Source organism: Gopherus evgoodei, chromosome 4 (assembly GCF_007399415.2).
Source record: "Gopherus evgoodei ecotype Sinaloan lineage chromosome 4, rGopEvg1_v1.p, whole genome shotgun sequence".
Lineage (NCBI taxonomy): Eukaryota > Metazoa > Chordata > Testudines > Testudinidae > Gopherus > Gopherus evgoodei.
Genome location: NC_044325.1, coordinates 49,705,050 through 49,730,665, shown reverse-complemented (window position 1 = coordinate 49,730,665; position 25,616 = coordinate 49,705,050). Strand labels below are relative to the sequence as shown.

The 25,616-nt window shown below is 42.5% G+C and overlaps 1 protein-coding gene across 7 annotated transcripts in view; it reads right to left on the bottom strand.

Annotated features, from left to right (window-relative positions):
• Positions 1-25,616, bottom strand: part of BAZ1A (bromodomain adjacent to zinc finger domain 1A) — a 122,167-nt gene that overhangs the window by 64,341 nt on the left and 32,210 nt on the right. For all 7 annotated transcript variants that reach the window (XM_030559300.1, XM_030559298.1, XM_030559299.1 and 4 more), the window contains 6 exons: positions 17,921-18,022; positions 16,156-16,243; positions 10,215-10,349; positions 9,580-9,679; positions 5,242-5,408; positions 2,694-2,789 (listed from right to left, as the gene is read on the bottom strand). In XM_030559300.1, the coding sequence (XP_030415160.1) occupies positions 2,694-2,789; positions 5,242-5,408; positions 9,580-9,679; positions 10,215-10,349; positions 16,156-16,243; positions 17,921-18,022 (688 nt within the window). The remainder of the gene's footprint in view (positions 1-2,693; positions 2,790-5,241; positions 5,409-9,579; positions 9,680-10,214; positions 10,350-16,155; positions 16,244-17,920; positions 18,023-25,616) is intronic.

Sequence of the window (25,616 nt, the reverse complement as noted above, 5' to 3'; positions counted from 1 at the left end):
CTGTGAGTCAGGCTGGCAGGAATGAAGGCTTGAGGTCTCACAGGACATGTGAGTATGTCACCTGGTACTGAAATCCCATCTTAAGCCTGGTGCTTTTCATTTGGGGAAGGGGGGGTGGGGCAGAGAGACAAAAGATTCTCGCCTTGTGTCAAAGCTATATAAAGAGGTGGAATGGAACAGAACAAAGGAAGCTGCAGTAATGAAAAGTCCCCTACCTACCACCCTGAGCTGGAACAAGGGCAGTACCGGGGGAAAGAATTGTGCCCAGACTAGGAAGGCATCCAGTCTGTGACAGAAGCTTACTGAAACATCTGAGGGTGAGATTTCATCTGTAATTACAGTAAGAAGGTATTAGGCACAGACTTGCATGTTTTATTTTGTTCGGTAATTTACTTTGTTCTAACAACAGGAGTTCTTGTGGCATCTTAGAGACTAACAAATTTATTTGAGCATTAAGCTTTCATGGGCCACAGCCCACTTCATTGGATGCATAGATGGAACATATAGTAAGAAGATATTTATACATATAGAGAACATGAAAAGGTGGAAGTTGCCACACCAACTCTAAGAGGCTAATTAATTAAGATGAGCTATTATCAGCAGGAAGGAAAAAAAAAAAGCTTTTGTAGTGATAAATCAAGATGGCCCATTTCAGACAGTTGACAAAAAGGTGTAAGGATACTTAACATGGGGAAATAGATTCAATTTGTGTAATGACCCAGACATTCCCTGTCTTTATTTAAGCCCAAATTAATGGCATCTAGCCTGCATATTAATTCAAGTTCAGCAGTTTCTCAGTCTGTTTTTGAAGCTTTTCTGTTGCAAAATTGCCACCTTTAAGTCTATTACTGAATAACCAGAGAGTTGAAGTGTTCTCCTAGTGGTTTTTGAATGTTTTGATTCCTGATGTCAGATTTGTGTCCATTTATTCTTTTGCGTACTTAGAACCACTTAAATCCTACTTTTTGCATTTAATAAAATCACTTTTTTACTTTTTAATTAACCCAAAGTATATATTAATACTGGGGGAGGGGAAACAGCTGTGCATCTCTCTCTATCAGTGTTATAGAGGGTGAACAATTTATGAGTTTATCCTGTATAAGCTTTATACAGGGTAAAATGGATTTATTTGGGGTCTTGACCCCATTGAGAGCTGAGCATCTGAGTGCTGGAGCCAGGAACACTTCTTAAGCTGCTTTCAGTTAAGCCTGCAGCTGTTCGGGGATGTGGTTCAGGCCTGGGCCTGTGTTTGTAGCCAGCAAGCGTTTCTGGCACAACCAGGCAGGGTTCTGGAGTCTCAAACTGGCAGGGAAGGCAGGGGCAGAAGTAGTCTTGGCACATCAGTTGGCAGCCCCAAGGGGGTTTCTGTGATCCAATCCATCACATTCTGGTAATCTGATGTGCGGTGTATTTTTACTTGTACTGTCTCTAATTCAGAATGTTAGTTCCTTGAGGTAGGAACTCTGTTTTTTTCCCTCCGGGTTTCATACATCATCCAATTTAGTAAGTACTAATAGTACGCAACGTATCACCACAAATATCTCAACCAAAAAGTTCTATAAAGAGTGTGCTCCTCCTTTTCACGTTCAAAAAGGAACAACAAAATAGAATGGGAGAAAAAACACAAAGGCGGCCTAACAGAAGTTGGATGGTTGGAATCATGAGTCAAATAAGTTGTATTTCCTCCTGGAGTTTGGTGGAGAATGTTCTCCACTGGAACCATGACCTAGAAATACATGATACAAAGAGCCAGAAGCAACTCTGGGTCAAATTTTAACAGAACACTACAACTCACATTACCTGCATGTGTGTTAATTCACTAAGGGTAATTTTAGAAGTGCTTCTCAGTGCTCTTCTGTAGTTGCCAGTTGTTTAATGAAGCCCTGCTCTTGGACTGTTCACAACCCAATCTTATGAAATTGAAGGGATCCTTCATTCCAAAGGCCTATAGTTACATTAACACTTTTGAAAAGTGCATGAATTTAGTACAAGGATAGATTTCAGACTTAAGCAAATGTCTTATTTTCCCCAAGCAGAGCAGTGCCTCAAACATCTCAATGGTTGAACAATCTCAACAGATAGGTCTAGTAAGGATCCACTCAGTCACTCTGGCCAATAAACTCTATTAAGCAGTTGTTCATTTCCAACTGAAGAGAAAGTCATCATGCAAAATCCAGAGACCCGTAATAAGTGTAGGCAAGAAAAGCACAACATCAGAAGCACTCCTAAGATTCAATTTGTCCATTCCCAAAAGTATCTTGAACACAGCAAGTGCACTTTAACATCTTAGCAGCTTTCTTAGGTAAACTGTTAAAAACTGCAAGAACTCCTACCAAACTGTTGTACCCAGTCTGGACAAAATGACCAGACAAGTTTCTCAAGATTCAATTTTCAGAAAAGCAAAAGTGGCTGGGAGAATTGTTCCAAAAGGTTAGTGCACTAGCCTTTCGGATCTGAAGACCTGATTCAAATCTTTAAGGGGGGAGGAGGAGGAAATAGTTCATGCCTCCCACCTCATGTATTCATATTACAAAGTCAGACAGTTAGGCACAATTGAAAGCTTCTGTTCAAGAAGCTCCGTATTTCAATAGACAAGCTGCTTCAGATCAGGACTGGGATGCCTTAGCAGAGCTGCATGGAGAAATTTGCAAAGCACAAGCATGCACTACTCCAGAGTTACCCAGCACTTATACCTTAAGATCATCACATTCCATGTCTTCTCTAGGTTTACTCCACTGTTTTAGGTATTCCAGATACTTTCGTTTTTCTTCACGTAATTTCTCTCTTTCCTGAAATTGAAACCTTCAGAATTAGATATGAAACCAGTTGTATTTTATTACTATACTCTGCTACAGCATAAAAATCTGTAATTCTATTTCAATTAAAGTATGCAAAATAATTACTTGGTAAAATTATACTCCAAAAAGGTAACAATGATACTATTCAATAATGACTTGGATAATGGAATAGAGAGTATGCTTATAAAATCTGTAGATGACACCAAACTGGGAGGGATTACAAGCACTTTGAAGGACAGGTTTAAAATTCATAATGACTGACATACTGGAGAATTGATCTGAATTCAACAAGATGAAATTCAATAAAGACAAGTGCAAATCACAACACTTACGAAGGGGGGGAATCAAATGCAGAACTACAAAATGAGGAATAACTGGCTAGATAGTAGCACTGTTGAAGAGAATCAGGGGAGAAAGGGGGGTATAGTGAACTACAAACTGAATACAAGTCAATGTGAGGTTGCTGTAAAAAAAGGCTAATATAATTCTGGGGTGTATTAACAGGAGTGTTGTATGTAAGAAACAGGAGGTAATTGTCCCACTCTACTCAGCACTGGTGAGGCCCCAGCTAGAGTACTGCATCCAATTCTGGGCACTACAATTTAGGAAGGATGGACAAATTGGAAAGAGTCCAGAGGAGAAAAACAAAAATGATAAAAGGTTTAGAAAGCCGGACGTATGAAGAAAGGTTGGAAAAAAACTAGGCATGTTTACTCTTGAGAAAAAAAGACTAAGGGGTGACCTGATAACAGTCTCCCAATATGTTAAGGGCTATAATAAAGGGTACCATAATCAATTATTCCCCATATCCAATGAATGTAAGAGAAGAAGTAACGGGCTTAATCTGCAGCAAGGGAGATTTAAGTTAGAATTTTTTTTCCTAATATCTGTCTATCTATAAGGGTAGTTAAACTCTGGAATAAGCTTCTAAGGAAGGTTATGGAGTCCACATCACTGGAAGCATTTAAAAATAAGTTGGACAAAACACCTGTCAGGGATGTTCTAGGAGGCTTACTGGTCCTGCCACAGTGCTGGGCTTGACTTCTTGAGGTCCCTTTCAGCTCTACATTGCTATGATTCTAAATATTTTTGGTAGAACAATAAAGACAGAACACTATATGTTTTCATTCTGTATGATAAAGATACTAAGTGTGCTGTGACATTAACAAATATTACTTTTCATAGTAAGCCCCAGGACCCATTAAGCCCTGGATCGGGGTGGGGTGGGGGCCAAAGGGGGAGGCCGCATTTTTTGTTATGGAGTCTGCCAAAAAATCCTACAAATATAAATTACAATGATTTGGATATGAATCTGTGCATATTTAATTGTTTTTCCCTAAAGTTAATTAAGTATTTTAGGAAAAAAGTGTCAGTGCGGCCATCAGTGAGAGCTGGTGGCTGTACCCTGAAACCACCAAAAAAATTTGTTGTGAGAATCCCTGCTCTAGTCCAAGGGTCTCAAACTCAAATGACCATGAAGGCCACATGAGGACTAGTCAGTAATGCAGCCCTTGGGCCAATGTACACCTCCCCCCAGCCGCCCTCAGCCCCGCCCCCACTCCACCCCTTCCATGAGGCCCCGCCAGGGGTGCAGGAGGGGTTTGGGATGTGGCAGGGGCTCAGGGCAGGGAGTTGGGGTGTGAGGTGCAGGAGGGATGAGGGGTGCGACAGGGGGTCAGGGTGCAGGAGGGAGTGCGGCAGGAGACATGGCAGTGGGTTGGGGTGCAGGAGGGGTGGGGAGTGCAGCAGGGGGCTCAAGGCAGTGGGTCAGAGTGCAGCAGGCGGCTCAGAGAAGGGGACTGGGGCGCAGGAGGGGTGCAGGGTGCAGCAGCGGGTTCAGAGTAGGGAGTCGGGTGCAGGGGAACCGTGGCCAATGGGAGCTGCTGGGGGTGGTGCGTTAAGCAACATCAGACGCCCCATGCGCCTCTCTTCCCCCACATTCTTTCCGCTTCCCAGAGCAGTGCGGGGGCAGGGCAGGCAGGCCAGAGCCGCTCTAGGTAAACGCTGAGGGATGTCGGGGGGCAGCTGTGAGGACATTGCGGGCCGCAGAAAATAACTTGTGTTAACCGCGTGTTTGAGATCCCTGCTCCAGTCCATGATGATGTTACTCACGTTGTTGGCTGAGAGAAGCCTTACAGGGCCTCTTGCCCACATCAGGCTTGCAAAGTCCATCCACCCCCAAAAATACATTTGGAAAAGTGGCTAGCCACTACCCTGAGGTGGGCTCCCCTTGCTACTGAAGCTCACTAGTAAGCCCTAGCCACATCCCCTCCTGCCTAGCTGTGAGCTTCACCTTTTTTATGCCTCTCTTCTCCAGATGGAGCATGTTCTGCAGGTATGAGTAATTGGCACTGCCTGAGTGCACAAACACTCATTAACCTTTCTTTCCACGGGATGAGGGTGCATCCCATCATCAGACATACATATATTGCAATTTTATTACCTTTTCTTTTTCTATCTTGAGTCTCTCTTTCTCTTCTTTCTTCTTCAACCTTTCTTCTTCCACAATCTTCTTCAGCTCCTCTCTCTTTTTCTCCTTATCTTCTCTCTCTTTTTTCTTGGCTTCTATAGCATGTGCCTTCTCTCTCTTTAATTTAGCTTTTTCAAAAGCTATGCAGAAAAAAGGACATCAATCAAAATTATTTTACTTTTACAAAAAGTTAATTGATATAACTGCCTTAAATAGGTAGACTGTTAACTACCAAGTTAAAAGATTTTAATTGTTGTGATGATGAAGTTGTTTCTATGCCAACCAGTAAAAATATCAGGCAGAAGCTCAAGCGTTTCAAACATCAGAATCCTAAAACTTCACTTTGCAATATATCTATCTCTGTCTTATAAGAATCCCATCACCTTAAAAATGGTACATCTTTTCTGCTAGTCCTAGTTGATAAAAATTTGGGTTGAGAGTTAGAGCAAAAACACAAGGAGGACATATTGGGTTAAATGCTTTGATTACAGCAACACAAATGATAACACATGACTGGGAAAAGAAAGTGTGTCACATTAAGGGGTATTATAGTCAATGGAGTTATCACTTGAATTTGTTTAAGCGCTAAAGACTGACTTAAATGTGGAGGTTAAAGAACATTACTTCTATAGCAGGAATTGAAAACTGAAAAATACCCTTTTAAAAAAGTCTATAGTTTTTCCTATCAAATTTTGATCATCCACTAGCAGGTTTCTACATTAAAGTGGTTTTGTAGAGTACATATTGCCAGTTGGCTCTCAGAGCAATACTGCTTATGCCCTTATAAGTCTTATTTGTATTGAAAAGACTGAACTTCCAATACAATTTTATTTCTGTTGCCATTTTCAAGCCATTAACAATCACTTAGTGTCTCTTTATACCAAGCATTATAGATGTCAAAATTTCATCAGGTCAGCAATTACTACTTCCAAGTAAATCAGTTTATTATTGCTATTTACCCAAGAGTTCTGAAGGAACTCAAATGTGAAATTGCAGAACTGCTAACTGTAGTCTATAACCTATTGTTTAAATCAGCTTCTGTACCAGATGACTGGAAGATAGCTAATGTGACGCCAATTTTTAAAAGGAGCTCCAGAGGTGATCCCGGCAAATACAGGCCTGTAAGCCTGACTTCAGTATTGAGCAAACTGGTTGAAACTATACTAAAGAACAATATTGTCAGACATATAGATGAACATCATTTGTTGAGGAAGAGTCAACATGGTTTTAGTAAAGGGAAATCATGCCTCACCAATCTACTAGAATTCTTTGAGGGGCCAACAAGCATGTGGACCAAGGGGATATAGTGTACTTAGATTTTCAGAAAGCCTTTAACAAGGTCCCTTACCAAAGGCTCTTACGCAAAGTAAGCTGCCATGGGATAAGAGGAAAGGTGCTTTCATGGATCAATAACTGGTTAAAAGATAGGAAACAAAGAGTAAGTATAAATGGTCAGTTTTCAGAATGGAGAGGTAAATAGTGGTGTCCCCCAGGGGTCTGTTCTGGGACCAGTCTTATTCAACATATTCATAAATGATTTGGAAAAAGGAGTAAACAGTAAGGTGGCAAAATTTGCACATGATACAAAATTACTAAAGATAGTTAAGACCCAGGCAGACTGCAAAGAGCTACAAAAGGATCTCTCAAATCTGGGGGACTGGGCAACAAAATGGCAGATGAAATTTAATGCTGATAAATGCAAAGTAATGCACATTGGGAAACATAATCCCAATTATACATATAAAATGATGGGGTCTAAATTAGCTGTTACAACTCAAGAAAGAGATCTTGGAATCACTGTGGATAGTTCTCTGAAAACATCCACTCAATGTGCGGTGGCAGTCAAAAAAGCAAACAGAATGCTGGAAATAAGTAAGGAAACGGATAGACAATAGGACAGAAAATATCATGTTGCCTCTATATAAATCCATGGTATGCCCACATCTTGAATACTGTGTGTAGATGTGGTTGCCCCATCTCAAAAAAGATATATTGGAATTGGAAAAGATTCAGAAAAGGGCAACAAACATTATTAGGGATAAGGAGCTGCTTCCGTATGAGGAGAGATAAATAAGACTGGGACTTTTCAGCTTGGAAAAGGGACGGCTAAGGGGAGATATGATTGAGGGCTATAAAATCATGACTGGTGTAGAGAAAGTAGATAAGGAAGTGTTGTTTACTAGTTCTCAACACAAGAACTAGGGGGGTCACCAAATGAAATTAATAGGCAGCAGGTTTAAAAACAAACAAACAGGAAATATTTCTTCACACACGCACAGTCAACCTGTGGAACTCCTTGCCAGAGGATGTTGTGAAGGCCAAGACCATAACAGCGTTCAAAAAAGAACTAGATAAATTCATGGAGCTTAGGTCCATCAATGGCTATTAGCCAGGAATGGTGTCCCTAGCCTCTGTTTGCCAGAAGCTGGGAATGAGCAACAGGGATGGATCACTTGATGATTACTTGTACTGTTCATTCCCTCTGGGGCACCTGGCAGTGGCCACTGTCAGAAGTCAGGATACTGGGCTAGATGAACCTGTGGTCTGACCCAGTAGGGCCATTCTTAGGTTCTTAATATAATGAATTTCCACTATTATATGTTTAAACAAAGAATATTTTATTCTGAATTTTTTTTTAAAATATAAATGTCTCTTTATGGAGGAGAACATACTTATTCAATTACTTGCTATAATGTGTTAGTAATCCCAATATGAAAAAGTTACAATACTTGTGAATAAATTTGTTTTAAAATCAGAGTTTGCACGGCAGTGATTAGCAAAATGAACACACAAAACTAGTGTAATACACAAATGTACAAAATGTGTGCATTCTATTTTTTGGGTTAAAAATCATGAGTGTGTAAGGTCATTAGCTATTTTGAAGCCAAATCCCATATTTCAGTGGCCATGTGCTAGCCAGGCCCATAGAACCCGAAGGCTGACATATATACAATTTCCATGATAATACATGCCATGTCACTTATCAGAAGACCAACTGTTCCCAAATTCAGTTTGGAGCTAGAGGCTGTACCAAAAGGATTTTGGTTGCTCAATGGGATGATGGAAGGATAGAGTTAAGCTATCCTGATATAGGACCAAATTATAGTCAATCCTGGAAATCAGGACAGGGAAGTAACTGGGCCTACCTAAGGTGCCCCTTTATTCCCTTGTGCCTTACTCCCACTTCCAGCATGCAGAAGTACCTGGCTCTGCAGAGCCTTCATGTCCACTCTCTTGCATAGGTGAGCCCTTAGTCCTCAAATCCTAATCTCCCTTCCAGACTTCTCAAAGGGAAGTGCAACAACATTCTGCCCCTTACCCAAGCACATCAAACAATCTCGCCCAAAGGGAAGAAATCTTTAACTACACTTATCCTTTCTGAGAAAATAAAAGGATAAGAAATGGAAATTCCCCAAGGCACTGAACAGATGCCAACCCCCAACCCTATAGTCCTTAAACACCGATTTTGAAAGAGAGCAAGTTTGACTGAAAAGGGACTGTAGGCTTTTAATGCCTTGTCTACACAAGAAAGTTGCACTGGTTTCATTTAAGTAGTTTTAAAAACTGATATAAAGGCTGTGTGGACACTAGTTTAAACTGGGCTTGTTTTGGTCTAGCTAACACAGTTCCTTCTCACCTTAAAACTAAACCAATAAGTATCTCAAACTGAGGGTGGAGTGAGAGGGTGGGGGAGAGAAAGAGTATCGATACGAAGTTACGGTTTGCACTTATTTAACAACTAAAATACTTTGAAATCACACCTGAACAATTTTGTCATGTAGACAAGCTCCAAGGTCTCTGTGGAATGATATGTCCAGGATTACTAAAGAGTCTGTTAGAAACTGTTAGTAAGACTTCTTATAGATTTAGATAGGGGTTCGTGTTAATTTTTGGTTAAATTCTGAAGTATTCTTTCATATAGTTTTTCCTTCTAATCAGAGATTGATCTCTCTCTCACTCTCTGTGTATATACCAATCATCTGGCTTTACAAATCCATGGTTTTGTATATACTGATCCTATAGCACTTATATTAGACTTAAGAATAAAAACATGTTTGGTAAGTTTCCCTCACATTTTGTCTGCTACTTAACTTTACAGAAGAGAGCAGTATAATCTGACCGCCTGTGATGCCTCTATTATATTATAGTAGTATTGTACCAAGGAGACAACCCCAAGCATTGAAACAAGTCATATTTAATGGCATTGTACGTTTTAAAATGAAAATTTTAATGAAAGCCGATACCATTATTACAATCAGCTCTTGGGTCTGCAAGAACTGGGGTTAACAATTACAGGAGGGCTGAACTTACCCATGGCCTGCATTTCTTCTTTTTGTTTCTGGAGTCTTGCCCTTTCCTTTGCCACTTTACTTCTATTTCCTGGAATGTTTTGTTTACTAGCAATCTTGTCCTGGAAAAAGAATACAGCAGCTAATGGGAAAATATACTGCAGTTCAACACATTCTTTCAAGAGCTGTATAAACAAAGAATAACTGTAGCTTTACTTCACACTGAAGCATACTGCTCCTCAGGCATTTGTCTAATAATGGGAAGACCAAGAAGATTCCCTGCAATTTAATAATTAATAAGTTTAGAGTTCCAGGTTGTGCTAGAATCCTGTGTAATTAGGGACATATTATGTTGTTTTCATTGTGGTTGCAAGCAAAGTTTTAGTTTTAGCGTGCACCAACTGCACCCTACGGTAGACATACTGGAAAATTAATTTTCTGCTACCTTCATTGATGGTAGAACCCTCTCACATGCATTTATCTGTACTCCTTTTTCCACCACCTGTTGAAATTAGAAGGTTAAATATCGCGCTTGCTCTCTGTTGATGTCTCCAAATGCAAAGACAAGATCTACTTTTATGCCAGATATACAAGAGATCATAAATTTCCCCAATTCATTTTCAAGACGGAAGACGTTCACTTTTTGTCATTACTTACACGACTAATAGATATCCTCTTTGGAGGCCTCCCTCGCCTTTTGTTGGCAGGACTGAAGATAAATGTAGGTGGGTCATCAGAGAAGAAGTAGGAGAAATCTTGTTCAGCTATCTTGTATTTTGCAACTGACATTGCCTTAATACAGGAATATGAAAGTATAGATATTTGTTATGAAGTTACATAATTAGGAAACCATGCTTTCAGAAAGACAATAAAAGTAACTAGATTAATATGTTAGTTCAAGGGGAAAAACAAAACACACACTCTCTTTTACAATGGTTCAAATGCAGAATTAATCCAGCAAAAATAGAGAGAGATTAATATGAGATTGAGATCTCAAACTATCTTGCAGCTCCCACTGAATGTAATGGGAATAGTGCATGTGTTCCTGAAGGCAGAACTTGGCCCCAACATAACGTACATGCAAAATTAAAAATTCATTTTGAACTAACTTTAAACAAATGTGTGTTTCTCATATGTCTCTGCCAAGACTGGAATTCAGAGATGAGAGTCTGATAGGGTGACCAGATAGCAAGTGTGAAAAATAGGCACGGAGGGTGGGGGTGGCAATAGGCACTTATATAAGAAAAGGCCCCAAATATCTGGACTGTCCCTATAAAATCAGGACATCTGGTCACTCTAGAGTCTAACCCTCACTCTGGTTCCTTTACACCACATAAAAGGGCTTGAGCAGTGTAAAAAGGTCCTAAAACCCATGTGTGTCCAGCAGAGGATTCACCCAGCACAGGCACAGCAGAAAACAGCAATTAGGCTATCTTCCAAGGACCTCTTGCAAGTAAACGTATTTGTGGGGCTGGAAGGACTGTATCCAGAGTGGGATCAGCACAGCACTGCAGATTCTGGGCAGTGCTAGAGGAAGGAAAAAGGGCAGGCTAGAAAATTGCCATAACTTAGACAGCCAGCCTTCAATGCCTAAATTACATGGAGGGCCTCTTCAGCCATGGAAGAGCACAGGATTGGAAGGTGGCCGTAGCCCCCTGTCCTCTGTACCGTGAATTCCACGTTGCACATCTCAGAGATGCAGCACAGAAACTCTCAGCAAACCTTTAGAGTTCTGACTTTTACCAGGGGCTTTGGTCCCCCTGCCCAGGTGGTGAGGCTCAGGTGGGCTCAGGCTTCAGTCTCCCCGCCTGGGGTCATGTAGTAATGTTTGTTGTCAGAAGGGGGTCACGGTGCAATGAAGTTTGAGAACCCCTGATCTAGGACCTGATCCAAAGCCCACTGATGTCAATTGGACTCCTACAGACACATAGGTCTCATTAATGTTACAGATTTAGGGTTTGTCTTTACTGCATAATTAACTAGATCTGTAACTTGAGTTTTGCTCCTAATCCAACTCCAATCCACACATCAAATTCTGTAGCTCAAATTAAGGGTTGCTTTAAACTTGAGCTAGCTGGCCTGCCAGGGAGGGGGAAGAGTGCTGCTCACAACAGAGGTAATTAAACTGCTGCATCCCCAGTACATAAATTACAGCAGCTCATCAACTGCTAACCCAATCATTCTGCTAATCTAAACACACTGCATAGTTTCAGAGTTGTTTCAGCATAGTTGCTCTCAGGCCCTGTCTACACTGGTAAGTTTCTGCACAGTAAAGCAGCTTTCTGCACTGTAACTCCCAAGGTGTACACACTGCCACACCACTTACTACGCACAAACTGCTCAGTTGTAGCGCTCTTTAAAAAAAAACAACAAAAAAACAACAACACATCACACCCCCACCCCAACAAGAGACATAGAGCTTTCTGTGCCAGGGGCTACAGCACTGCGGAGCCAGTGTAGACACCATGCAATTACAGCACTGTGATTGGCTTCCCGGAGGTGTCCCACAATGCCTGTTCTCACCTCTCTACTGTCCTGTCCTCAGGTGACCAACCGTCATCCCCACCCCGACATTCCTTTGCAAATTTGAAAGTCTCCTCCTGTTTGCTCGGTGATATGTGCAGTGGTCTCAGTTAGGGTGACCAGACAGGAAGTATGAAAAATCGGAAGGGGTAGGAGGTAATAGGAGCCTATATAAAAAAAAAGACCCCAAAATCGCAACCGTCCCTATAAATCGAGACATCTGGTCACCCTAGTCTCAGTGCATCTTTCCAAATGGCCATGCCTGCTCCATGCACCAGGTGATCGATACCCTGGCTGGAGTGATGCCGAGCTGCTGGACCTCATCAGCATTTGGGGAGAGGAGGCTGTGCAGTCCTAGCTGCACTCCATCTGTAGGAATTATGATACCCACGGACAGATTTCACGATACATGACAGAAAGGGGATATGACTGGGTCACGCTGCAGTGTAGGGTAAAAGTGAAGGAGCTGTGGTGCTGTGCTCACAAGCTGCTGGTTCTACAAAGAGCTGGACGCAATACTCAGTGGCAACCCCACCTCCACTGCGAAGGCCTCTGTGGATATTTTGTTGGCTCACGTGCCAATCGAGAGTGGACCGAGCCAGGAGGAGGAAATCTTGGATAAAGTGGGGGAGGGAGAACCAGAGGCAGAGGATGACTCAGAGGCCAGAGATGCATGCAGTCAGGAGCTCTTTTCTATCCTGGAAGAGCCTAGCCAGTCACAGCAGTCAGATCCTGGCAAAGTGTAAACAGGAGAGGAGGCCCTGGTAAGAGGATCTGATTTTGGGAATTGCTGAAGTGAGTTGTAAGGGGCAGGAGGGTTGCAGAAAGCAGGCTTATCTCCCACCACATGCCTAGTCTGAGCAGCCAAACAGGCTGTTGATATACTCCCTCACTTCACGTGAATCTCCCTCAGAGATCTCCAGGAAACTCTCGTGTAGATACTGGGCAATCTGCTGCCGTAGGTTCCTCAGCAGAGCTGTTTTGTTTCTTGTCCCATTAATGGTAACTTTCTCGTCATGGGGGTGGGGGAAGAGAGAGACAGACAACATTGCTGCACACAGGCTAACCCGCATAGGGACCAGGGCAGAAGCTGCAGGCTTGGAGAAGACCCTTCCTTGATTCCCTGCTCACCCTCAGCAGCGAGATATCATCCATAATAATCACATCCTGTGGAAAGTGTGGGGACAGGAATTATTATCAGGCCCCCCCCTACAGTGTTGGCTCTCACCAAGAGCCACATGCCCAGTGTACAGCAGGGTCCAAGAAGAGTGATTTACCCTGCCCCTCCAGCAACTCACCATTTAGGGGGTTTTGTGGCTCATGTGTGCTTGCCTGGGGTCAGCCAGTTAGTGATAGGTGTGTGAGTACTGACTGCGTTTTAAACCACTAAATCAGTGTTGTTTGTGTTGCAAACAATACTGCTTCTGTAAAATGTTGCATTTAAACATCACAGAGATGACCTTTGGAGCTCAGCCTCCCTCTTTGTTATCAGTGGTGGAACGGCTGCGCAGAACACCCATCCATCTGCAGTTTGGCCCTGCTGAAGTACAGCACCAGCTGCACTGTACTTCAAAGTGGAAGGCTGGGTATGATCCCTGGACACACACAAATCTGTAGCTGTCCTGGAACCCCTCCTCCTCTTGAGACCTTCCCCAAGATCCTATTCCTATTTCCTGCTGATGAATGTTTTCATTTGACTCTCTCCTCCGGTTGCTGTCTTTTATTAAAAGAATTGTGTTGGTTTGAAAGCAATCTTTATTCTATAAGTGAAAGCAAAAAGAACACTGCAAAGCAACCTACAATAATATTAGGCCCCCTTCTTGCCTCATGTGCACCAATCACCTCCTAGCATTACAAGCACTGCAATCCCAAGCACAGCAATAAATATTAGCGACTTTCAGTGTCAAATTGCTGCCTCAAGGCATTCCTGAGCCTTATGGCCCCACGCTGTGCCCCTCTAATAACCCTGGTCTCTGGCTGTTCAAACTCAGCCTCCAGGCACTGAGCCTCCGCGGTCCAACCCTGAGTGAAGCTTTCACCCTTCCCTTCACAAATATTATGGAGAGTACAGCACGCAGCTATAAGCATAGGAATATTGTCATCGGCAAGGTCCAGCTTCCCATACAGGCATCACCAGAGGGCTTTTAAAACAGCCAAATCACACTTAACAGTCATTCTGCACTTGCTCAGCCTGTTGTTGCATTGCTTTTTACTGCTGTCAAGTTGCCTTGTGTATGGCTTCATAAGCCAAGGCATTAAGGGGTAGGCAGGGTCTCTCAGGATCACATTTTGACTTCCCCTACGTTGATCTTCTGTTCCAGGAAGAGAGTCCCTGCTTGCAACTTCTTGAACAGGCCAGTGTTCCAAAGATGCATGCATCATGCACCTTTCCGGACCAGCCTGCGTTAATATCTGTGAAATGCCTACGGTGATCCACAAGCACCTGGAGAACCACTGAGAAATATCCCTTCTGATTAATGTATCAGAGGCTAGGTGGTCTGGTGCCAGAACTGGAATGTGCGTACCATCTATCACCCCTTTACAGTTAGGGAAGCCCATTTGTGCAAAGCCATCCACAATGTCATGCACATTGCCCAGAGTCACGGTCTTTTGGAGCAGGATGCGATTAATGGCCCTGCACGCTTCCATCAACATGAGTCCAACGGTCGACTTTCCCACTCTAAACTGCTTAGCGACTGATCGGTAGCAGTCTGGAGTAGCCAGCTTCCACAGTGCAATCGCCATGTGCTTCTCCAGCAACAGGGCAGCTCTTATTCTTGTGTCCTTGTGCTGCAGGACTGGGGCGAGCTTGTCACATAGTCCAATAAATGTGGCTTTCCTCATGTGAAAGTTCTGCAGCCACTGCCTGTCATCCCAGACATGAATCACAATGTGATCCCACCACTCAGTGCTTGTTTCCCAAGCCCAAAAGCAGTGCTCCACTGTGGTCAGCACCTCTGTGAATCCCACAAACAAACAATCTTGTGTTGCAGCTACTACGCGGGGTGAGATCAATGTCAAACTCCTCTTGCTTTTGTAGTTTAAGGCCAAAGTATTGGTCAGAGTGAGCAGCATACTGCTCAGCAATTTGGAATCCATTCCTGAAGATCGAAGAGGCAGGGCATGCAGTACACAAACGGTTGAAAGATGGCCCCAAGTGCAGACAGAAGCACAAGGATTCCTGGGATGCGAAGCAGTGCATCACAGGGCTTTGGGACAGGACCCAGGATGCCCCACAACCCTCCTCCACCTCCCCACAAGTCTTAGCGGCAAAAGAAAAAGAGGTGCTCTGTGGGATAGCTGCCCAGAGCGCACCACTCTGAATAGCGCTGCAAGTGTGAACACACTACTGCGCAGGCAGCTGTCAGTGTGACCACACAACAGCGGTTTTCCTTCTGTACTCTCTGAGCGGCTCAGTAACTTTGCCAGCGTAGACGTAACCTTGCTCGAGCGAGGTTATTTCAAGTAGGATAACGCAACAGTTCAAGTTAATACACTTGCAGTAAAGACAAGCCCTGGATCATTTTATCTGAAGAGAGACAGGATTACAGTAGAGCGGGGGTTCTCAAACTGGGGGTCAGGACCTCTCGAGAGTTGTGACATCATTATATGGGCCAGTGCATGGGGGAGGAGGGGACGGAGGTCGAAAGCTGTCAGCCTCCAACCCAAACCCCCCTTGCCTCCAGCATTTATAATGGTGTTAAATATATTAAGAAGTGTGTTTAATTTATATGGGGGGGTCGCACTCAGAGGCTTGCGATATGAAAGGGGTCACCAGTAAAGAAAAAAAGTTTGAGACCCACTGCAGTAGAGTGACACTAGCTTATTGTGCCATGTCTTACTCACTGAATTTTGTATAGCTAAAAGAACACACCAGATGTATAGTTTGGTTGATAAAAGCAGAAAACCTACTACAAATTTCACCTACTTATAATAAATAATGATAATTTATAATGAAAGCAGCTATCTTTTTCAGTAAAAAAGTCTAAGAGGAGGAAATATGGGAGTTCATATAATCATATTTCTAGATGACGATGCTCTCTCTCTTCTACAAACATTTTATCCACTTATTTACCTTAGTTCTAATGACTCCATCATGTGGTTCACAGTGCTGTTTCAAAAAAAGTTTAAGTCTATCACGAGAAAAGAGATGTTTCCTCCGGCTATGGTGTGTTTAAAATAAAGAAAAGAAAAAAGAGCAACATTACCAACTAAAGTCAACCTACATTCACTTATAACGAATGTAAATTTACAGATCACACAGAAACAGTGTGTCATATGATTTCTGCCTTCTGTTATTTTCTCAGTAAAGTTTTCATTTAGTATTTTCTTAGACAACTATTGTTCTCAACAACCTTAATGAGAATCAAGATTTCCACATCAAAAACGTTTAATTACTGTACCCAAAATATTATTTTAGACACCCAGACTTTGACTTTTGTTTTAAATCCAGGGAAACCCTATACAGAGAGCAAGGGATTTCATACAATTGTGTACATACACACACACACAATCTCTGTATCACTGACTCTGTAGCTCTCCCAATATTAAACAAAAACAATAATATAAGTTATTCGTTCTGCAATGGTATCTAGAGGTCCCATCCGAGACAGGGGCCCCATTGTGCTAGGCACTATAAACTCTCATCAACAGAGACAATGCCTTCCCTGAAGATTTATTTACCATCTAAATAGACAAGAGAGACAGTGAGATAAAAGAAATATTAATATTCTCATTTCACAGATGGGGAAGTGAGGTACAAAGGCCCTAATTCAGCAAAGCATTTAAAGTATGTGTTTACATCCATCCTTTAAAATTAAGCGTGTGCTTAAGTGCTTGCTGAACAGAAAGAGACTACTGCGTCAGAGATAAAGAAATTAAATGACTTGCCCAGTGTCACAAAAAGTCTGTGACACAACTAGCAATTGAACCCAGATGTCTCAAGTGACAGCCCTGTGTTTTAGCCACAAGATGATCCCTTCCATTCTTAAGCCTGTGTATTCTTTTTCTTATTGCACCTATTTCTGATGCTACTAGAGATTGATTACAGTACAAATAATTTAGTTCCAGAATGAGTCTGTGTTAATACAACAAATACCACTAGAATCACTCAGATCACACACACTATGGAAGTTGATACAGTTAAATCTTTTTTTCGTTTTCTTTTTTAAAGAGTAAAAAAACAAAACAAAACAAAAAAAACCTTAACCTCACTCTAACAAACTGTGATATTAAATACCTTCAATTTTAAAGAGCAACAATTACATCCTGTCAAAATGTCAATCGCTTAAAAATGACTGCAGAACTCAGCTCCCCAGTTTCAAACTATTTAAAGTCAATATAGCTAAAATGTACACAGTTTACAATACAAATACTACAGAAGACCTGTGGGACTCAGATAGAATGTTTGGCTTCAGTATTTCTAATTGAGTGTTGAATACATTGTAAAACAGGGGTTGGCATCCTCTGGCACGTGGCTCACCAGGGTAAGCACCCTGGCAGCCCGGGCCAGTTTGTTTACCCGCACATCCCTCACCCGCGCCGCTTCCCAACGCCCCCATTCGCCTGGGATGGCAAACCACAGCCAGTAGGAGTCACAGTCGGCGGAAACTTGCCGACACAGCAGGTAAACAAACTGGCCCAGCCTGCCAGGGTGCTTACCCTGGCGAGCCGTGTGCCAGAGGTTGCCGACCCCTGTAGTAAACCCAAGTGTTATTTTGATCAGACATAATCTTACCATGAACCATATACTCATAGTGAAGACAATACAGTGAGTAATTCCAGCACAGTGCAATTCTAATTTACATACAAGCACAATATGACGAAACAGTAATTTTTACCTTATCTGAGATGCTCTTACAGTAACAGATTCATATAGTTCTTTTTTAATAGGCTGGACTTTATACTTGAACAAGGAGGGATCAATTAATGCTTTTTTCTTCCTAAAAAGTAAAATAAAAAAGATGAAGTATTTTGAACACACACACAAAAAAAATCACATTCCTAAATAGATTTTGGAACACGGATCTTAAAAGTAATTATATTTATCAACAGAATATGCCCTTGGAAAGTACATTAGCACATATAGTGGCACCCATAACTTCCACTGATGCCAATCAACTCATTGACTTCTAAACAAAATAATAAAAATGCCAAATACACGTGTACTTGCATTTAGTTTTAAAATCAGACAGAACAAGAAAGTCTAATAAAGAAATATTTTTAATTTAACTCCATACCCCAAAGTTCATGCTGTTACCATCAGCTACTGGCATGAATCAAGCAAAGGAGAGGAAAACAGCCATACTGCTGTAATAACTAAAATGTAACACTTTAAAGGACCAGTCTAAGAGGATGAATACTCTAGCTGGCAACATTTTGAAAGGAAGAGGCTTCACAAGACAATGCATTACTTCCTCAACTTTTTGGAAAAATTGATTGACAGAAAGATAGACAATGTATGCTATCAAGACTAAGAGTCATGTCTTATGATAAATTAGTACATTAGATTCAGCATATTTTCCTTATGAAGGCTTATGTACTTTTCCACTACCAGGGATCCTAGAAATCAGTTTCCCATGGAAAACTGCAGAATTTTTGTTTTTACAGAGAATCTTTAGTTTTGACATTTTGTGAAAAAATAAAACCAGATATTAACTGAATAAATGACACTGGTACTTTCAGTAAAATTTAATGTGCACAACCACCCCCCTTCTCATTGATTTTCGAATGCACTTTAAATTTACAGTGGAACCGCGTTTATCCGATCTAATTGTGACCAGGGCCAGACTGGATAACCAAATACTGGGAGAATCAGCAAAGAGCTTTCTCTCTCTTACTTTAAGATGAAAGGAGGGGCTCGGGCACGCAACCCCAAACAGCGGTGACAGTTGGAGCCCCTGCCACCCAGAGGCTGACCACCCGAGCCCAACCCAGTTAGGCTGGTGGTTTGATTAATACGGAGAGCCAGATAATGGCGGCTTGGATAAACAGGGTTCTACTGTATATCAATAAAACTGTGTTCAACTGATACCCTATAAATATTGTGGCTAGGGAAACTCAAGTTCAGCATTTCATTTCAATCGTGGAAAACTGCAGATTTTTATGGGTTTTTTTAATCTGACAAAATTTTGGTTCATCATGGAAAACTAGGATCCCTACTCATCACCAAGATGAAGATGCTTTCATATGCCTAAAACACATCTAAGTCAATATTTTAACACTATTTGATTTTATTAAAAAATTAGACATTGTGCTTTAAACAGAATGATAATGGCACTATTTATATACAAAAAACATACAACAATGAAACTAAGTGGTGTGAAGTTATGATTTTATTATTAAATAATAATATTGAGCTCTCATATAGTGCTTTTCATCCATAATTTCAAAGTGCTACTGTTTTAGCAGGCACAGGACTAGACAATTCAAAATTAATATTGGATCTGGATGAGAATATAAATTACACGGAAAGACTGGTATCTTTCTGGCAATACACTGTAATGCTATTCATAAAATGCTTGAAGATGGACTCTATTGCCCATTGTAGCTTGCATTTCGTTTACCAACCTTGAAACTATTTTTATTCCTAGAAGAACACATCCAAGAGATTTTTGGAATCTTATATAAGACTTACACAGATATGAGATTTGCCCCAGCGTTCTGATTCATACTCACGGGTCTGCCTGGTGGATAAATACAAGATACAGGTGCACAATTGGACAAATCTTACCAAAAAAAACCCCAACTGATGAACAGCCCTATAAGACGGAGCCAGTGTCCTCTGAAAATGAGAAACAAGGATCTCTTTTTAAAACAAAAACCACCCCCTGTTAAGCAACTTTTTTTCTGAAGGAGTTGCTTATAATGGTCAAATGATTTCCCAGCTGGTAAAGTCTTAAATCCAGATTGTTTCTTGAGAGTTTTGTTTGATTTAAATATACACACCCCTATCTCAAAGGAGGTATTAGCCTAGCTCATAGCACTGTATCTTTTTGACTTATGAACTAGCACTCTTATCCAAATTCTCAGAAATGCATAATATCTGTTAAAATGTGGAGGTCTGAAATTACTAAAGTCATACAGACCATACTCTCAAATAATTTTTGTAATTAAAAAACCAACTCAAACCAAATCACTTACATCTAGACTGCTATGGCTAATTAAGAAGTCAATAAATCCCCAATTTAAACAAGATTTTAAAAAGTACTAAAATTGTTCTGATATATTGTTTGAAATTTATTAAATATAGTTCAGTCAGGATAGCACTATAGGACCCTTTCGTTTTCTTTTGATTGTATGAAGATAATTTTGGAGACAGTGAGTTTACTAAGATTGGATGTGTGACATCTTGAAGACTTTCATATAAGATTAGGTCTTCCACATTTAGATTAATCTTCTATAATCTGAAGATACAAAAACTAAAACAAAGATTTGTATTAGAGTGTTACCTACATATGAATTATGAACAGGCTAATTTCCCCACCATACATCATCATATTTGGGAACCTTCTCAGTCTAACATCCGGTAGAAAACAAAATCAATTAGAATAAGCAGCATTAAGAGTGTCTTCTAAACTCCTTTTTCCATTTTAAATAGATTCACAGTCCCAACACCCAATGTAACTGAAAACTAGAGTAAGGAATAGTTTTTCCCCATATGACTCTGAAACTTTTGTAACCCTGACCCATATTAGGGGACTGGGACAAGGAAATAAAGACCAATCTCACACATTTATTCCACCAACATATATATTGGTATGAACAGGCTGAGTCCCTATCCAGTCCTCAACAGATCATAAAGACCCTGAGATAATTTTCAAACTTACCCCCTTCTGGTGTCTAGCTTTAGTAGGAACTCAAAAACAATAAAAAACACAACAAACTCTTAGCCTTAGCTTCCTCTTCAAGTGCAGGTATTCCTAGGGTTTTCCTCTCAAATATCCTCGATCCTAGGGTTCCTCTAGTCCAAAGAAACACCTCCTTTAGATCCTGTCTGGAGATAATGAGGCACACTTGCTAGCATAAATTAGCAGTAATTACCCTAAATCCTAAAGTGGGGTTTTGGTGCCTGACTCTAGCATGACTCAACAGAAGAGCCCTGCATTCTTATAAAAGGGCTCAACAATATGCTATCCAGTTAGAATTTGCAGATCTTATTGTATTGCAAAATCTTCTCTAGAGAAGAAGAGCAGTGGTTAGGGTTATTACTTTGTTACACATGGAAGAGTTCTGAACTTTGAGAGTTATTGTATTATTCTGCCATTTAAGTCAAAATAATAATACTTTGATTTTATAGAACACCTTATCAACATGAAATAAGCCTTGTAACATCCATGCTGAGGTATGTATTATTATCTCCAATTTACAATTGTGAAGAATCTGTGTAGAGTCAGGGAAAAAACAAAAGCAGATCTTCTGATTCCTAACACTGCGCTGAAAGCAAATAAAATAAAATAAAATAAAATAAAAGTCTACTCCTGCTAAGCTGGTTAAGGTAAGATTCACTTACCTATCCAGAGTATATACAAGGTCCTCTTCACAGCATATTCTATAAAGGCTGTTGGGGCCAGATTCCTAGTTAGGTGGCAGACAAAGAAGGGCAGCTGCCATTTATGCAGGCAATAGGCTAAAATTGTAGCCATTGACAGACTACACTGCAGCCTTGTGGCCTGCTAGCAGGTTCAGGGCGGGATGAATTCCACTCACCAAGATTCCAAACCCTTATGCCCCACACAAAGCCAAATTACTTTATGAGATGAAGACGTGAATTTCTCTCCCAGAGCAGAGCCTGGTTGTCCATCTATGGACATCTGCACAGCAAGGTTTAAACTTGTGTAACCTACTGGCAATGCTTTCAAGCGTATGTGATAGAATACCTAACATCATAGCTACCAAGAATGCACTGAAACTTTGCTACCCCTGTAAAGGTTTCCGAAAGTGGATACTTCACTGAATATGTATAGTTCAGATGAAATAGTATATTAAGAGCTCTGCCCAAGGTAACTATTACTACTGGAAGAATTCTGCACCACAGTGCACTGCAGAATTTGCACAGAAATTGACATTATGAACAGAATTTCCTTTCCTCCCACAGAAATAGGCTACCTGCTTGCCACAACTAGAGGTCGCTGGACCCAGCAGAGCCCGCTTCCATGTAGAAGACGGGGGTGGTGGGGTGGGAGGGAGCTGGAGTGTTCCCAGCAGCTGCGTACCCAGCATGCCCTGAAGGAAGAAGGCAGCATGCAGGAAACTCCACACAAGCATCAGGGACCCAGCATCACACTATTTCTCCATCTGGATCCTGGGCTCCAGGGTTCCCTCTAATTTTTTATGTTCATGTGCAGAATGAATTTTGTTATGTGCACCAATATGAAGGTGATGTGTGACACATCACCTTTGTACTGGTGCACATAACAAAATTCATGTGGTGGGGGTGGGACCGAGGGATTCGTAGTGTGGGATGGGGCTCAGGGCTGAGGAAGCAGGTTAGGGTACAGAGGGGGGCTCTAACTGGGGGTGTGGGCTCTGCGGTGGGGCTGGGATGAGGGGTTTGGGGTGCAAAAAGGGGCTCAGGGCTGGGGTAGAGGATGCAGGGAGTGAGGGCTCCGACTAGGGGTGCGGGTTCTGGGATGGGGCTGGGATGAGGGGTTTGGGATGCAAAAAGCGGCTCAGGGCTGGGGCAGAGGATGGGGGGAGTGAGGGCTCCGACTGGGGGTGCGGGTTCTAGGGTGGGGTTTGGGGTACAGGCTGCCCCAGGGATGCCATGGGGAGGGAGGGACCCCCCCAACCCTCCATCACTGCAGCAGCTCGGGGCCAGGTGAGAGGTGCCTCTTCCTGGCTGCAGCAGCTCCAGCGGGCCTGGGCCAGGGGAGGGACACCTCTCCCTGGCAGTTCCGGCAGGCCTAGGCCGGGCCGATGGAGGGGCTCCTCTCCCCTGTAGCTACTGGTGGGGGCGTGCCTCTCCCTGCCAGCCTGTACAGCCCTTGAGAGCCTGCCATGCGGCCGCATGTCTTACAGGGATCATAGCTGGGCTCTGGTGAGGTGTTAGTGTATGGGCTGGGGGGGGACGTCCCACAGCTGGGCTATAGTGGAAAAGTGTCTGGGCTGAGGGAGGCCTTCAGCTGGGCTCTGGTGGGGCAGAGCTGCAAGTGGCTGGGTTGAGGGGGGCCTGCAGCTGAGCTCTACAGGGTGTGGGTGTTGGGCTCAGGGGTGCCCCATGGCTGGGTTCTGAGGGGATGGGGGTGCAGATGTATGGGCTGGGGGGTGCCCGACAGCTGGGCTCAGTGGGGTAGGGAGTGTGTGCAAGTGTCTGGGATGGGGGGAAAACAGCTGGGCATGGGGGGGGTGGGTGTAAATCTTGACCTCATGCTGGGCTCTGGTAGGGAGGGGGGGCAAAGAAACCAGAACTGGGTTGTCCTAGAGGTTTCTTAACTCTCTACTGCTAGGAGGAAAATTTTTTTTTGTTAGTATTTTTACAGACACAGCTGTTGATAGGTATTTTGAAATTAATTGAAACTGGCATGATTATAAACTGTTATTTTGACAAATAAAATATGCAGAATTTTAAAATATCATGCACATAGTTTTTAACTTTTTTGGCACAGAATTTCCCCTGGAGTAAACTATCTAGAATAGGGGTGGGCAAACTACAGCCTGCGGGCCACATTCTGCCCGTCAGACCTTGTAATCTGGCCCTCAGCTCCCACCAGGGAGTGGGGTCAGGGGCTTGCCCCACTCCACATGGCTCCCAGGAAGCCGCCGGTATGACCCTCCCTCAGGCTCCTACATAGTACATGGAGGTGTGGCCAGCCAGCTCTACACACTGCTCTGTCCGTAGGTGCCACCTCTGCAGCTCTCATTGGCTGCGGCTCCTAGCCAATAGGAGCTGCAGGGGTGGAACCTGTGGACAGGGCAGTGTGCGCAAAGCCACCTGGCTGCACCTCCGTGTAGGAGCTGGAGGGGTGACATGCTTCCAGGAGCTGCTTGAGGTAAGTGCTGCGTGAAGCCTGAGCTCCTGAGCCCTCTCCCCCACAATCCCGTATCCCAGCCCTGAGCCCCATCTCCCACCCTCCAAACTCCTCAATCCCAGCCTGGAGTCCCCTCTTATACCTCAAACCCTTTATACCTGGCCCCACCCCAGAGCTCGCACCCCCAGACAGAGCCCTCCACCCCTACTCCCCCATGTCCCAACAGCCTGCCCCATACCTGATCGCCCTCTGAACCCTCGCTCTCAGCCTGGAGCATCCTCCTGCAACCCAAACCCATCATCCCTGGCCCACCCCAGAGCCCAAACCCCCAGCTGGAGCCCTCACACACCCTGTACCCCAACGCCCTGCCACAGCCTTTTACCCCCTCCCACCCTCCGAACCCCTCGGTCCCAGTCTGAAACACCCTCCTGCACTCCAAACCCCTCATCGCCAGCCCCTCCCCAGCCACCATCTATCCCTACCCCCAATTTTGTGAGCATGTATGGCGGACCATACAATTTCCATACCCCAATGTGGCCCTCGGGCCAAAAAGTTTGCCCACCCCGATCTAGAAGTAGAGCTAGGGCTGGACAAACAGCTCAGAAAACTAATTTCAATCTGATCCATGTCATGGAGTTACACTTTTTGGACTAGTTACAGATTCAGCAGCCAAACTACTCCTCTGGTGATAGAGTAACCTCTGGTAACTTTCTTTTTTTAGACAACATGCATCAGTCTTAACAATTAATGAGCAATAACATTTCCTGTAAAAGCAGACAGTGGTTATTGACTGCTACCATGTGATGAGGCATAACCTTTTATAACCCTGGCTCAATAATGTTACTGGGACCAGGAAATAAAGACTATTTTCTTACCAGCACTGCAGTCTGTCACACCATCTTTACATTTTCCTCCCTATTCCAACTATAGTTGCTCACTTTTCAAATGAAGAAATGCACATGTAACTGAGAATCAAAAACCTTACAAACGGAGCACTTTAACCTCTTCTGCTAAAGAGAATTTTCAATCAAGATTTATTTTTGGATTTTTTTTTCACAATAATGAATGGTCTGGGGCTATAATAAACAATTATGCCGAGTATACAATTCACCAGTACCCAAGACACATTTAGAAATTACATAAAATCTATTATGGTGAAAAGGTTTTCCAAAATGACAAAATTTAATCCCTAAAGGTTTAGCAATGCAAAATCTTCCCACTCAATTCAGTGGGGCTATTCACAAATTTAAGTATTACTTGTATAAGTGAGGGTTTAAAGACTCAAGACCACAATACCTACAAACTCATGGCAAGACTGCATACTCAGGTAGGTTCTTTTGGGGATGTGGTCAATACTTCTAATATTTTGGAGTAGCAGATATGGTCTAGTGATGTTATCCAATTTTGCAATTTCTTCTAATTCACAGTATTTTAATTTTGTATTTTTAAACTTCTAGTAATGGAAATTGTTTGGTTTTTACGTTTACAACATGCAATGTTGATTAGATATGCCACCAATGAAAACAGCTGCAAAGAATAATAAAGAATATTGTTTAATAACAAGCCA